The following is a 16,448-nucleotide window of genomic DNA, read 5'->3' on the forward strand; positions in this document are numbered from 1 at the left end:
AGAGTGCTCATCTTGTTTCACATTGTAATCTTTCTAGTAAGTTTTTAAAGTGTCTGTAATGGCTTTAAAAAAAAAAAAAATAACATTATACTTACCTGCTCTATGCAGCTGGTTTTGCACAGAGCGGCCCCGAACCTCCTCTTCTAGGGTCCCCTTCTGGCGCTCTTGGTGCCTCCTTTTCTACAAGTGCCCCCTTAGCAAGCTGCTTGCTATGGGGGCATTCATGCAGGCTCAACCCCAAGCCAGGCTATGCGCGTCTATAGACACACACAGTGAGGCTTGGCCCTGCCACCACTCCCTCCTGACTGGATTTGACTGACAGCAGCAGGAGTCAATGGCTCCTACTGCTCTCAGCCAAGTTTGTGAGATCTCAGAAGAACTGACACTGGTCACAGCCCTGGATTGATACAGGAGATAGGTAAGTGTTAGGGAGGGAGGCTGGGGTCACTATGCATGGTCAGAATGCATTACGATAAAAAATAACTTTTTATTATCACTTTAAGGAACCGATCACTATTGTTAAGCATTAAATGTTGTTAGGTTTTTTTTTCATATAAATATTTGAACCTGTCTTTAAGGAAAAATAGACTGTCATTACTGCAATTTCCATTTGTCTGTCTGCCAAGGTGACCAGCTTTCTTCAATGCTTTAAAGCTGAACTCCAGGCAAAGCACATAGTAGTAATACATAGGAGTCTTCTACATTTTTACTTGAAACTTGGTGTCCTTTAATTTATCTAGATTTTCACAGTAGTCCATCATGAAACAACTCCTACACTTTGCTTCCATCTAAGAGTTTCCTGTAATAAAGACCAGTCACCGCTGCTCACCGTTCTTGTACAGGGTGATTGGCCTTGTATTTGCCCCCTCCTGTAGCTTTCTGCAGATTGCCTGTAATGGGAGGGCCTGCTGGGTCCCGCCCACAGCTCCACTCTCTGCACAGGCTATGTGCAGTCAAGTAATGATGTCACCGCTGCTTTGCAAGGTAATATCTTGGTTTGTAAAGTGTTTGATACACACAATGTAGATTTGTATCCTGTGTCCATTAATAAATATACAGCATTTAAAGAGAAGCTTTTGTTCCTTGGGTTCAGCTTAGGGTTGCTCAGCTTTTCTGATCTGCAGAGCACTGATAGCAGTGATTCATTATCACATCTATGCAGTTAATTTGTGCAATAAGTAGCAGCCTACAGATTTCTCTTTTTGACAGGTTTATTTTAAAGATTAGGGAAACTTCCAAACCAATGTTTTCTCGCCCTTTTTGCCCCACCCTAATGGACAGAACTAGCCCATTCCCCCCAGCTCCATTATTTCTGAGATTGCATCACCGAGACCTGCCAGCATATTCATATCAATGTTTGTGTGTAGGCAGTAGAATCACAAAAAGCAAAGCAAAATACGAAATATGGAGTTTATTATTGCAAATGTAATGCAGGGCAAGAGTCATTTTAAGGAGGTCTAACAATTGTTGTTTTTTTTTTTTTTTTTTTTTTTCTTTCTTTTGAACAGTGCATTTGTGGTGGAGAGACAGCCATGTATGCCAATGCACCCAGATCGCCCTCTAGTGATCAAGACAGGAGTTCAATTCACTACCAAAGTCAGGTTGGTTAATGGAATAAGGCTTCTTTTACACTTATCCGGTGCACTTCTCCCACACCACCGAAGTAGTGTTTTTGTGCGGGTTAGCGGACTTTTATTATGTCCCACGGTTTTGGTGCGCTTTCAGAAAGTGCACCAAAACCATGGGGCATAATCCATAGTTTATGGCAAGGCTCTGCTAACCCACAAGAAAACCACGGGTACATTGCGATGCAGCCAAGATGTGGGTGAAGTGCAACGATGCAATAAACCAATTAAAGATTGTGTAAAGATTTATGTATCAGTTTACAGAATAGATCTTTTCAGATCACTGCTCTGTGTTTGTAATAGTCACTTCTATCGAAAAATAGGAAATGATCAAGGTTTTTTTATTTTTTTTCTTTCTTCTGATTCTGCCCAATATATTCTAAAATGAGAACTATAGCCTTTTTTTTTTTTTAGTTTTTGGATTTTTGTTTTTAGAGATGCGTGTGAAAAATACTAATAATTTTAATCAAACTGTTTTCATGTTTTAAAGTGACTGTAGAGGCTTTTTTAAATTAAAATAATAAACATGTTACGCTCACCTGCTCTGTGCAATGCTATTGCACAGAGTGGCCCCAATTCTCCTGTACTGGGGTCCCCCACTGGCGATCTTGGCTGCTTCTCTTCTCCATATGCCCCTATAGCAAGCTGCTTGCTATGGGGGCAAACGTGCATGCTCACTCCCAAGCTACGTGTGTCTGTGGAGCCATGCTCGTGCATCTTGGCCCCGCCCTCGCTTCCTCCTTAACATTTGATTGACAGCAGCAGGAGCAGGTGTGAAGAGCAAGAGAGGAGAGAAGAGAGCCATCTGTGCACACCACTGTATCGATTAAGGACTTGGCTAGGTATTTAGGGAGGTGGGATAGCAAAGCAAATTGTAAAATATTTTTTACCCTAATGCAGGGAAATTGAGAATGCATTAAGGTAAAAAAAAGTTTTTTACCTTTTTTAGAACCACTTTAAAAACACTTTCAAACCATTCCTTTTTAAACTGTGCAATATAAACCACTGCTTTTCGAGCTTATTGGCCATCGTCGATACAGCACATTGAACCATGGTGTCTATTGCATAGATTTTAGGGATCGATGTAAAAATAAAACTAGGCAAGTTTATGGGTATTTGGCCCAAAAGGACCCCAACAGCCTTTACATAGTTTGTTCAGGGTCTAAATGATTTCCAAGCTTCTGCCTACAATCCTGAAAAAAGGAATACATGGGATTTTTGATAGACATTAGACATGTTGGTACCTTCTTAATTAAAAAAACTCTACTGTTCTTTTAGTGGAGGGCATTTTGATTCACCTGAAATTCTAAAAACTGTAAAGGACTTCTAAAAAGCTTCTGTGTTGGCAATTAGATTCAATGTACACTTATTTCACATACTGAAAGGGAACCTAATGATTTACTGCCTTTAGACCAATGAAAATCTGTGGGCTGAACACTTGGTAAAAACTCAGAATTGTGTGCAACCACTTGCACATATTTTATATCTATGGCACTACCTCCTCAAATAGTCTGTCAGAACAAATACTTTCAGATAATGGCTTTCCAGAGGACATGCGTAGCTACGCCAAGGGGTGTCGATCACAGAACTGCTCCTTTGTTATTAAGTGGAATGTTTAGGTAGAGCTCTTGCTTTAAAAACACATTATACATACAAAATGGAAATGTGGCTAGACAGGTTAATGTGGATACAGCACCTCATCCCAGTGGGTATTAGTGATTAGTCAAAAAAGAAGGACAAGGGATTATCACGGTGCCAGAGAAAGCAAAGGTAAAGAGATGAGATAGCGAGTATAAAAATACAAAAATACTTTATTTCACAAAATACAGATTTCAATACATACAGGAAATGATAAAATCATTAGCTGAGATTTACATATATAGAATACATGACCAAAGTGCAGTATAGGTGGGCCGAAGATGGGCGGCCTTCAAAGCAAGAGCTCAGTTTCCTACATGTTTCGCCAAAGCATTGGCTTCCTCAGGGAATGGTAAGAGCTAGTTTGAGTATATAAAAATCTATGCATAGAAATACAGAAAACATGATATAAGCAAACAAAATATATAAACCATGTGGTATACATTGGTACAAATACTGATATATGTAAGGGTACATGGCTGGACTGATTCACAAAAGGGAGGCCTGCAAACGGATCCCTAGGACCGAGAACATACCTGAAAGCCAAACACCCAGGGGAGGCCCGTCGGGGGGACCCCAACCGAGGAGAGACAAAGCCGCACCGTATCTATGTCTGCAGGGGGCATATGCAAGACCTGTAAAGGACTTCTAAAAAGCTTCTGTGTTGGCAATTAGATTCAATGTACACTTATTTCACATACTGAAAGGGAACCTAATGATTTGCTGCCTTTAGACCAATGAAAATCTGTGGGCTGAACACTTATCTAAAAACTCAGAATTGTGTGCAACCACTTGCACATATTTTATATCTATGGCACTACCTCCTCAAATAGTCTGTCAGAACAAATACTTTCAGATAATGGCTTTCCAGAGGACATGCGTAGGCCAAGAGGTGTCGATCACAGAACTGCTCCTTTGTTATTAAGTGGAATGTTTAGGTAGAGTTCTTGCTTTAAAAACACATTATACATACCTAAAATGGAGTCTTCTTGGCAGTCTTGTGATACCCAGATACCAGAGTGTGGTTGTAAATAGGTTTCACTCAGAACAGAGATTAGTCAATATTTGGGCACACAAGGCTCTGTACTGGGTCCTGTTCTATTTAACCCATATGTAAGTGATATAACTAAAGGTTTGTTGGGCAAGGTATGTCTTTTTGCTGATGACACAAAGGTGTGTAATAGGGTTGCTATCCCTGGAGGTGTCTGTAACCTGGAACAGGATTTGTCATTGCTGGAAGATTGGTCAAAGCAGTGGAAACTGCAGTTCCATATTTCTATATGTAAAATAATGCACCCAGGGAAAAAGAGTCCCAACAGTGGAGGTAAAGTGGTAGCCAGCACTGCAGAAGAAAAAGATTTGGGAGTGCTTATTTCAGGTGATTGCAAAATGAGCAAACAGTGTGACCAGGAAATGGGAAAAGCAAATAGAATACTAGAGGGGTCATCAGCAGGAGGAAGGAGGTCCTGATTCCCCTATATAGATCTTTAAGTGAGACCTCCTTTTTAGAATACTGTATCCAGTTTTGGAGACTTCAATTACAGAACGATATTGATAAAATAGGATGACAGATAAAAATGGTGAAATGTTTGGGGGATAAAACATATCGAGAGCAACTTCAGGAACTTAATATGTACAGTCTGGAGAAAAGAAGGGAAAGGGGAGACATGATTGAAACCTTTAAATACATCAAGGGGCGAATAAGGTTCAGGAAGGCAGTCTTTTTTTTTTTTTTTAATATGAAACCAAAATCAAGAACACGGGGACATGACCTCAAACTGGAGGAAAGTTCAAAACGAATCTTAGAAAGTATTATTTTACTGAAAGGGAAGTTGATGATTGGAATAAACTACCACCAGAGGTAGTGAGACAGTCAACAGTAAATGGCTTCAAACATGCTTGGGATAAACCTAGATCTATAGTCAGGCATCAAGGTTAATGGGGGGGGTAAATAAATAAAAATAAAATGGGCAGACTCGATGGACTACTCAGTCTTTTTCTGCCTTCACTTTTCTATGTTTCTACCCTGGGGTTTATTTACTAAAGCTGGAGAGTGCAAAATTAGGCTCACTTCTGCATAGAAACCAATCGGCTTCCAGGTTTTATTGCCAAAGCTTAATTAAACAAGCTGAAGTTAGAAGCTGATTAGCTACCTTGGACAGTTTCACCAGATTCTGAGTGCAACAGTTTCAGTAAATCTACCTCACTGCCATCGTCTTCTTTCAACGGTGGACAGTCTTCCGTACAACAGAGAGTGCTGCGGATATGTCAGTATCTTTCTGCTGTATTCTACAGTGAATCCAAGTCAGCTTGGTGACTCGCCCCTAGGGTGTATGCCCATGAAAACCTTCAATCCTAAAAATGGACCAGCGATAGACTTCTGGAGTTTTAAGTCTTCAGGGCACAACACTAGATATAAGGTAAATATATATGCTTTAACTCTTTTCTGAAGCGTCTCTTTGGTATGGATGTAGAGCAGTAGCAAGCAAAGTAACCCATGCAGCCAAATTAAAAAAATGGTTTAATTACTTTACCCAGTTTGGGTGAATGAAAACTTTCTGCTGCTTAATTTTGCATCCAATTCTTAAAGCGGAGGTCCACACAAATATTTAAGTTCACCTTAATCCCATCCTCGCATGTCATAGATTGTCAAATGAAATAAAAAAAAAAAATTTCTCAGTGGGTACCTGTCTAGCCTTCTTTTTTGTCTTACTTCCTAGTTCTGATTCCCGCGGGTATGGGCGTGTATCATCGTCATCTTTGGCGGCCCACTGCCTCCTGGGAGCAAAGTGTCAGTATTCCCAGGAGTCGGTGTGGATGCCCGCCGCCCTTTGTGATGGCACCGTGGAAGTTTACGGCGCTCCGCGCCATACAAACTGAGCATGCGCGGGAACGAGTGGTTAATGCTGGTAACTCAGCATTCACTGCATCCAGGAAGTTTATGCTTGTGGGCTTCACATGCCCACAAGCAAGATGAAACCTGCCATCAACAGTTTTTATAACTAAGTTTTTCAAACGAAACAGGACATCGGGGGAGATATTGCACAAAACAAGTGAGTGTAACATTATGCATTTGTAAGTGTCTGAAAGGTATTAAAAAAAAAAAAAAAAGACTTGTCGTTGGACCTCCGCTTTAATTATCACCATATAGTTGCTTTCTCTGCATCATAATTGTATATAGTTACGCTTTGCTGTCTTTCTCTTAACAGACTTCTGGTCAAGTTTCCTGAGCTCAATTACCAACTGAAAATCAAAGTCTGCATTGATAAGTAAATCATTATGACTTGGATACTTTTTTTTTTTATTTTACAACATGTGTTTCTGTGTTGTCCATTTACCAAAAATAAGAGCAATGAACCATAAATTATTAAATGTGTGCATTTTAATGTAGGCAATATGTATGATGTTTTAAAACCATTGTCACTAACTCTCTGGTCCACCCCTTCTAACCTTTTGTGCAGACTCGCCAATCAGTATAGAGGTGCATGAAGGAGGAAAGCCAGAGCCAGTGACCACAGGTAGCTTGTCAAACTGACAGCCTCTGCAACTGAATGGTGCACCTAGTAGTACTTACTATTTTTAAAGCAGTATGAGCCCAGGGACCAATGCTTGGAGCGCAAGTAGTTTGCATTCTGAGCATTTGTCCCTTGGCGCATACTGCCCTGAACACAAGTACCTCTAGGTTCGCCGTCTAGTTGCAGCAGCGTTCAGCCCCTCATAGAATTTGGCAAGCTGCCTGCAGCGGGGCTGGGTGGTGCATTTTGTGCTCTCTGCCTGCAGCTAGACGATGTAGTCTCATGCAGCTGGGCTAAGATCTCTGATGGGCAGACATTTAAAGCCTGAAGAACAGGATTTGAGTGGGTTAAAATGTTCCACTGGTTATCCTTAATGAGAAATACTACCTATTATTTTGGTAGTTGAGGGATTAAACCCATACACACTCCATGCAGTAAGTGCATCAGTGGGACTGGAATTTTAAGTGTCATCTTATTATATAAGGCTGGCAATAATAGTCATATATGTAACAGTGTGTTATCTATTTTAGCACAACCCACTGCAACAGAAACAGGTGGAGGAAGCCAAGATTACGAATTACAAATTTCATATCAGATGTATTTTTACTAAATATACTGGTCTGTGTGCAGCATATGTTGAACGGTTTCCATAAAACCTCAGCAAACCTATAGTAAAGTTGCTCATACATAAGCACATACCAGAAATCCTAAGCCCCATTCTCATATTCATTACTTATACTGTGAGTCTGGGTCTGTTTCAGGCAGGTCTTACCAGAGTGCCTGGTAAGACCATTTAGACTTGAACAATTTACTGCAGAAAATGCTACCTTGCTGGCAAGTTTCAGAAAGTGTCTGACACAAGTGTATTGTTTATTATTGCATTGTACAGCTTGTGAATTGAGGTTTGGTTTTAAATCCCATTTTAATGCCTTTCCACTTCTATTTTATAGAGATTCGGGGGATGTTGCTGCACTCAGAGGGTAAGAAATACAATACTATGTTACATAATTGCAGATATTCTCTGCTTTTGTTGTGATTGTATGTTTTACCATCCATGGAGCTTATTTGCTTATTTTTCTTAGAATGTCCGATTACTTCAGTCAATTGTCATACCGGTCAAATTGTCTAATGGATTTTATTTTTGCATTTAATATGATTAAAGCAAGACTTTGAGGGAAAAATTCCTTTCCGGCCCAGTTAAAGTGGTTGTAAACCCTCACATATACCCAGTGAAGTGGCTGGCCTCAGGTGATACACAGAGATCAAACAAATCCTACAGAAGTTGTACCTGTTTATCTGCAGTCTTCTCTGCATCTGTTCAAAGTCAAAAAATTTTTTTAAAGCTTGTCTGAGCTGTCAGAGAGGGTTTGTGGCACTCAGTGAGGAAAGCTTTGATAGCTGAAGCTCCCTCTCCTGCCACCTTATTTCTCTTGGTGTCAGGAAAACTTGTCAGAAGTGACTAAAACAGATAGCAGAGAAATGAGGTAGCAGACAGAAATGACACTTAGTGCTCTGTATTGAGACACATACACACTAGAGGGATATGCTTTGTTCATATTTCATGTCTGGGGTTTAATATCACTTTAATGTTCATTACCAAAATTTTAGCAAATGTTATTGCAGTGTTGCCTGCTTCTGTGCTTTAGGTAATGAGGCAGATCACCACACTAATTTCTGCAAAAAAAGACGGCTAAGTGTGTGTGCCTTCCATATTCATTTGAGCAGACAAATGTTATAAAACATAAAAACCTGCATTTGTGTAGATTTGCAATATCCTTGGCAAATATATCTCTAGAGATGCACATTTTTTTGCACCATCAAGCCTCAGGACAGTGCTGAGGTTGCCTCAAATTTTACCTTAACCTCTTCCCAGGCACAGGCTGTATATAAATGGCCGGGACTTCAAGTGGTTAAAATAATCTCATGGCTGCAGCTCTCCTTTTTTTTTTTTTTTTTTTCTTTTCCCAACAGCTTTCCAGTAAAGGTGATCCAGATAGCTGTAGGGCTGTATGGTCATTTCGGCTGTACTGTAAATGTCCCACTGGTTATTGCCTGGTATGAGCAAATGGTGCCACGGAACATTTTCTGTTTGCAAAGGAAAGTCTGCATGATATGTCTTTCATCTGGTGCACAAAGTTTCCTTGGTTAACTACTGAGCTTTCAGTCCTCAAAGTTGCCTGCTACTTTTTACTTCTGGAAAAGAGCTTGGACAGATACAGTAGGTCCACCCTTCTTGCTGTGCTCAGTCTGATACTGGCTGCAGTCAGCAAGCAATAGATCACTATAGCTCATTACAAGTGTCGGTTTAAAAGGCACCTGGGACTCAAGTGGTTAAAATCAAGACATACACCCACCCACCATCCTCTCTAGTTCCTGTTCTTTGTCCCACTTCATGAACCCTGCTTTGGCTCTTTAGGGGCTCACTTCCAAAAGATAGGGGGAAATATGCCTGCCATCCAGGTTCCCTTATGACTGACAAAGGAGCAAATGTCCTGTCTGTACATTTTCAAAAAAATTCAAGGCCAAAAGCCTTTATGCTTTATAAAACAGGTCTACCTTGGAAGCTGATGTGTTTTTTTTTTTTTTTTTTTTTTTTTTTTTTGTTTGTATCTTTCAGGTCACGTAAATTTAATATTCTTGGTACAAACACAAAGGTGATGAATATGGAGGAATCAAATAATGGCAGCCTGTCCGCTGAATTCAAACATTTGGTAAGATTTTGATCAGTAACATACAACCGATAAAGAACCATTTCATCAAACAATATAACACACATATACTCATAAAATCCTTATTTTATCACAACTTTAAAAAACAATACCAAGCAGTGAGGGCAAGCATTGAAATTGCTCTTATTAAAGCAGACCTTCAGTAATTTTTTCATCTTTCCATCTTTCTAAATCTTCTGCCCTTGTTTTAACATTAGTAAAACTTTTTTTTTCTGCCAGTAAATACCTTATACAGCCCACTTCCTGTTTCTTGTCTGGTAAAAAGCCTAGGCTAATGACATCATGCACAGCTCTCTCTCTCTCTCTCTCTCTCTCTCTCTCTCACTCTCCTCAGAGTTTGCCAGCAAGGGAGGGGGGAAGGCAGGAGAGTTGTGGAGGGATGAGTCATAGGAGAGCCAAGGAGAGCTGTAGAGCTGGACAGAGCTGGATGAGGGCAGAGAACAGGAGACTGCAGAGATCCTGAAGCCAGACTTGGTGGAGGGAGATTCCTGCAGTATATTTGGCAAGTAAAAATATATAAAATAATATGCAAAGTGGTTGGAGGGAATCTTTAGAATGGCAAAGATGTTTTTATTACAAATTATGTGAGCAGACTGCAGTTCCTCTTTCATAACTTATAACTGTGTGTGTGTGTGTGTATGTATGTATGTATGTATGTATGTATATATATATATATATACACACGAGCTTAAAGCAAAGTAGCTATTCTGTGCACAAGGAGGGGTTATGGAAGCTAGGTCTGTGTTTGTAATGCATCATAAATGAAGTAGGCAGGGCTCACACCTAATGCTTTGGAATTCAGAGGCAAAATACACTGTGTTGTCATGTCAGAGGAAGGTGGAGCACACTATACTTTTGGCACATTAACATTTATTTTTCTGTACCTGCATAATATTTAAAGGGATAAAGCATAGGGATATGTACATGTACGACAGGGATGTACAAAATGTTTTGTTGCGTTTTTTTGCCTTGACATATTGTATTTTTAAAGTCAAGCTCCGCTAACAGTATCTGTTAGGATGCTTGAAAGAGTAACACTCTCTAAACTGAAAATCTCTCTGCTTGGGATCCTTCCCACCTCTTGCTGCTGCTTGTGAACTATTACTCCTTTACCTTATTGTCAGCTTACACCTTTTTTAAATGATGGGCTTGATTCAGGAACCTGACAGCTATATCTGTATTTTCTACTACAGTGTAAGGTTTTCTCTGCCTGCCTTGTACACTGCTCCTTTTATCATTTATAGCTGGGTTTTATTAAGGTGTATTCCAGTACTTACCTCTCACACATATCCAGAGTTCATTTTTCTATTACATGGGATCCTTGTCATCTTTATTAATTTGCATCTGTCATCCTTTTGTTTGCAGACTCTTAGAGAGCAGAGATGTGGCAATGGAGGAAGAGCCAACTGTGATGTAAGTATACAAACTCATTGAAGAGCTCTGACCGTGGTAACCTGGTAAAACACACGTTTGTGCCCTATGGTGTCATTTTATTGTGAACAACTCCCCAATACACCTCTATTGCAGCTCATCGCAATGCATTATAGCGCATCATGTGCTTCACTAGCAAAAATGCTGCAGGAGTGTTTTTGTGGTGCATTAGGCAGCCTATTGAAATGAACCAACTGCCTTAATGCAATGCTCATTAATGCAAGTTATGCTGTGCCTTGAAAGCACTGCAACAGACCACCACCCTGGTTTGAATGTGTCCTTCATGCTTTTACAGCACATAAACGAGGGTTACATTGGGACAGAACTGCTTGCAGCTGGCCAGCCCACTAACCCCACAGCCTGTTACATTCCCTTGGGCTATAATAGTGTTTTATCTCCCTTGTTCCCGTTCTGCAATGAAGAAAAAAAATCTACACACACTTTCCCTATCCCACTTAGAACTAGGCAGCATAAATGTGAGTCGCACCTAAAAACTAATATAAAAATAAAACAAAATAGTGCAGTGCTCCAAAATCAAAGCTAAAAATCTAAATGATTTTCAACATATGTAACATGCCACAAGTGCAAAATTGTATATCCGTGTTGAAACGTAATATACAAGTCATTTTCAGTCCTAATAATGTGAATCGAATCTCCAAATAAAAATCCCAATCAGTTCCGCATATACAGTGTGGATGGAAAGTATTCAGACCCCCTTAAATTTTTCACTCTTTATTTTGCAGTCATTTGCTAAAATCATTTAAGTTCATTTTTTTTTCCTCAGTAATGTACACACATCACCCCATATTGACAGAAAAACACAGAATTGTTGACATTTTTGCAGATTTATTAAAAAAACCTCAAATATCACATGGTCCTAAGTATTCAGACCCTTTGCTGTGACACTCATATATTTAACTCAGGTGCTGTCTATTTCTTCTGATCATCCTTGAGATTGTTCTACACCTTCATTTGAGTCCAGCTGTGTTTGATTATACTGATTGGACTTGATCAGGAAAGCCACACACCTGTCTATATAAGACCTTACAGCTCACAGTGCATGTCAGAGCAAATGAGAATCATAAGGTCAAAGGAACTGCCTGAAGAGCTCAGACAGAACTGTGGCAAGGCACAGATCTGGCCAAGGTTACAAAAAAAATTCTGCTGCACTTAAGGTTCCTAAGAGCACAGTGGCCTCCATAATCCTTAAATGGAGGACGTTTTGGACGACCAGAACCCTTCCTTGAGCTGGTTGTCCGGCCAAACAGGGCTTTATGGCAGAGTGGCCCGACGGAAGCTTCTCTTCAGTGCAAGACACATGAAAGCCCGCATGGAGTTTGCTAAAAAAACACCCGAAGGACTCCAAGATGGTGAGAAATAAGATTCTCTGGTCTGATGAGATCAAGATAGAACTTTTGGCCTTAATTCTAAGCGGTATGTGTGGAGAAAACCAGGCACTGCTCATCACCTGTCCAATACAGTCCCAACAGTGAAGCATAGTGGTGGCAGCATCATGCTGTGGGGGTGTTTTTCAGCTGCAGGGACAGGATGACTGGTTGCAATCGAGGGAAAGATGAATATGGCCAAGTACAGGGATATCCTGGACGAAAACCTCCAGAATGCTCAGGACCTCAGACTGGGCCGAAGGTTTACCTTCCAACAAGACAATGACCCTAAGCACACAGCTAAAATAACGAAGTAGTGGCTTCACAACAACTCCGTGACTGTTCTTGAATGGCCCAGCCAGAGCCCTGACTTAAACCCAATTGAGCATCTCTGGAGAGACCTAAAAATGGCTGTCCCCCAACGTTTACCACCCAACCTGACAGAACTGGAGAGGATCTGCAAGGAGGAATGGCAGAGGATCCCCAAATCCAGGTGTGAAAAACTTGTTGCATCTTTCCCAAAAAGACTCATGGCTGTATTAGATCAAAAGGGTGCTTCTATTTAATACTGAGCAAAGGGTCTGAATACTTAGGACCATGCGATATTTCAGTTTTTCTTTTTTAATAAATCTGCAAAAATGTCAACAATTCTGTGTTTTTCTGTCAATATGGGGTGCTGTGTGTACATTAATGAGGAAAAAAAATGAACTTAAATGATTTTAGCAAATGGCTGCAATATAACAAAGAGTGAAAAATTGAAGGGGGTCTGAATACTTTCTGTCCCCACTGTATATTGACAATGAACTTATAGCAGAAGGGCACCCTAGGCTCTTGATATTCAGAAAAGGGCTGTGATCATCTGCTGACAAGCTGTCAATCACAATCCATTTGAAAAAAATGTGAGCACCCCACCACCATCACCGCCCTGCTAAGTGCCAGTTATCTTTTATACCTTTCATGTACTAGCCACAACCCAGTGTCTCTGCTGTTTCTGTGCCCTCCAATCCCTGCTGCTTTTACTGGCAGAGGCAGTGTGTTGTGGAGGTGATCATATTGTGGGCCCACAGTGAGGAGGATCAGATCTCTCCAGGATGGGGGAGCAGGCAGTTTGGTAAACACATCTATGTTTACCGATCCCTTTAGTATTTACCATTCCTGTGTTCATTCATAACTGAAGAGGTTGGTAAACTTGAATGACGTGTTTTACATATTTTCAGTTCCTGAATAAACATGGGAGTGCCTGGTACAGAGCATTTATGGGTTCCATGAGTGCTAGGCAGAAGAGGAGATTGAGGACTCTGTATTTTTATGTACTTGCAAAGTATTTCGAGCAGCCATTATTCACCTGGGACCCAGAAAATGGATCCTGTTCCCTTAAAGCATGATATACAGCACAGTGCTTGTACTGTGTAATTTGGCCCCCTGTAACACCTGAAATACCTGGCTGATTCTGCCTGTTTCTGCCCTCATCTATGTAAACTGAGCCCTGACACCGTGGTCAGTTTACGTGCCTCCGTCATCTGCAGCCCTGCTCTCCTGTGTCTGTGTCCTCCTCCCCTCCCTGCCTGTCAGCTCTCACTAGCGCCACTCTGCTCCTCTCCCCGCTGCTACAAATGTATCTGATCATTATATCATCCCCTCTGTTAAATAAAAATCTGTATCCTAGTGCCTGTGCTTTTATTAAAAGAAAAAGCCAAACCTGTTTTAACAGCATCTCCCGGCTCTCCTCCCGGCTGATGTCAGCAGGGGAATCTCAGCCCCGCTTGCTGGAGCTATCAGATGGGGAGAGGAGAGAGCTAAGAGTCACATGATCCCCAAGAGACGCTGTTAAAACAGGTAGAAATCTGCTTTTTTTTTTTTTTTTTTTTTTATCACAGGCACTAGGATGCAGGTTTTCATCTAACAATGGGGATGATATAAAGATCACATAGTGGCTTAACAACCACTTTAAGCTTTTATTGATTAATCTCCCATCTGATGGTACCTGCATAGTTCCTGGGTCAATGCTACTTGGCAAAACCAGCAATATGTCCCAGACAGCTTTTTAGCTGACTGTAAAGGTTGCATTCTGATCACCATTGTAAAAGTTGCATTATTTCTACTGACAGTCAATGTAAGAGGCATTTTCTCCAATTATCCAGAATAAATCAGTTTTAGTAAGGGTTACCTGAGACCTGAAAGCTATTTTAGGTGTTCCTCAGGGGTAAAAAGGTTGGCAGAGACTGGCTGAGAGGAGAAAGCACAGGGAATCATACATGTATTGCAGAGATGAGTTGTTTTTTGTTCTTTGTTTTTATTTTAGCCATGTTTTAACCCTACTTTCTTTAATTCATTAACAAATCCAGAAATCTCTGCAAATATTTTTTCAGTTAAAGGAAGCTTCCCCCACCCTCTGTACTCACAATAAGGTATTATGGTGCGGATTCTAAGCATCTAAATAACAAATACAAACTCATCTTCATTTCCATTCAAGCTGGTCACAGATGTGCCACAGTCACCACCCAAATGTTTAAATGGCAGCTATTTAAAAGTGTGAGTCAGAAATTGACAATTTTAAAATGATCCTCATAGCATCACAAGTAGGTAAGATGTCAGAGGGAAGCATACATCTTTCCTCCAGCTTGTAGCATCACATCTCCAGTGCCCTGAAGGAAATTCCTGTTTTGTGTATCACGTGTTTATTTGACCAATTTTAATTTTTCAGGCATCACTTATTGTTACTGAAGAGCTTCATTTAATTACGTTTGAGACTGAAGTATACCATCAAGGCTTAAAAATTGATCTAGAGGTAAGCAATTCAGCAACAAAGGTATATTGTGGGCAGAGGGGCTTTATCCTCCCAAAACACCATGGGTCAGCCACACTCTGAATGTGTACAGAATTATAAAATACTTCTGTTAACTGTTTAAATGAATATTTACATTTTCATATCTTTTTTTATAGTTATGCTATTTATTTACATTTTCTTATAGCATCTTCAGTTTTCTTGAGTGTTCATTGGCTCAAGAAAATTTAACAGATAACAGCAGAACTGTGGGAGAGATGTATATTTACCTATTACTAGATTCGGTTAATCACTCGGAAACTTGCTTGAGGTCTGATAGTTGCTGATATGGGTTCAGGCATAACTGTGTACTGAGTAGTGAAATGTTACAAAGAATATAACCGAATATGTTACATAGTAGGTGAGGTTGAAAAGACACAAGTCCAACCTGTGTGTGTGATTATATGTCCAGTATTGCATTGCATATCCCTGTATGTTGCGGTCGTTCAGGTGCTTATCTAATAGTTTTTTAAAACTATTGATGCTCCCCGCTGAGACCACCGCCTGTGGAAGGGAATTCCACATCCTTGCCACTCTTACAGTAAAGAACCCTCTACGTAGTTTAAGGTTAAACCTCTTTTATTTTAATTTTAATGAGTGGCCACGTGTCTTGTTAAACTCCCTTCCGCAAAAAAGTTTTATCCTTATTGTGGGGTCACCAGTACGGTATTTATAAATTGAAATCATATCCCCTCTCAAGCCTCTCTCCTCCAGAGAGAATAAGTTTGGTGCTCGCAACCTTTCCTCATAACTAACATCCTCCAGACCCTTTATTAGCTTAGTTGCCCTTCTTTGTGCTCGCTCCATTTCCAGTACATCCTTCCTGAGGACTGGTACCCAGAACTGGACAGCATACTCTAGGTGCGGCCAGACTAGAGTCTTGTAGAGTGGAGAATTATCGTTTTATCTCTGGAGTTGATCCCCTTTTTTAATGCATGCCAATATTCTGTTTGCTTTGTTAGGCTCAGCAATGGCATGCAAGCTGCTGCTATCGTCTACTAGAACCCCCAGGTCCTTTTCCATCCTAGATTCCCCGAGAGGCTCTCTCCCCAGCGTATAGTTTTCATTCATACTTTTGCCACCCAAGTGCATTATTTTACATTTCTCTTCATTAAATCTCATTTGCCATGTATAAGAAACATCAAAAAGGGAAATGGCGCTGTTCTGTGTGGGGGAAAAAAAAAAAGTGTGTGTATGTATAACTATCTTATAGTATGTGTACCACCAAGTGGGCGTATATATGTGTGTGCATATATATAAGGTGTACAAACTATGTATATCCAGCAAGGATAAATCCTTCC

The 16,448-nt window shown here is 40.4% G+C and overlaps 1 protein-coding gene across 1 annotated transcript in view; it reads left to right on the forward strand.

The window, feature by feature from the left end:
* Window positions 1-16,448, forward strand: part of STAT3 (signal transducer and activator of transcription 3) — a 176,836-nt gene that overhangs the window by 115,983 nt on the left and 44,405 nt on the right. The window contains exons 10-15 of the mRNA XM_073608396.1: window positions 1,509-1,601; window positions 6,473-6,532; window positions 7,729-7,758; window positions 9,396-9,489; window positions 10,873-10,920; window positions 15,028-15,111. Of these exons, the coding sequence (XP_073464497.1) occupies window positions 1,509-1,601; window positions 6,473-6,532; window positions 7,729-7,758; window positions 9,396-9,489; window positions 10,873-10,920; window positions 15,028-15,111 (409 nt within the window). The remainder of the gene's footprint in view (window positions 1-1,508; window positions 1,602-6,472; window positions 6,533-7,728; window positions 7,759-9,395; window positions 9,490-10,872; window positions 10,921-15,027; window positions 15,112-16,448) is intronic.

The sequence above is a fragment of the Aquarana catesbeiana genome, linkage group LG12, assembly GCF_042186555.1.
Source record: "Aquarana catesbeiana isolate 2022-GZ linkage group LG12, ASM4218655v1, whole genome shotgun sequence".
NCBI lineage: Eukaryota > Metazoa > Chordata > Amphibia > Anura > Ranidae > Aquarana > Aquarana catesbeiana.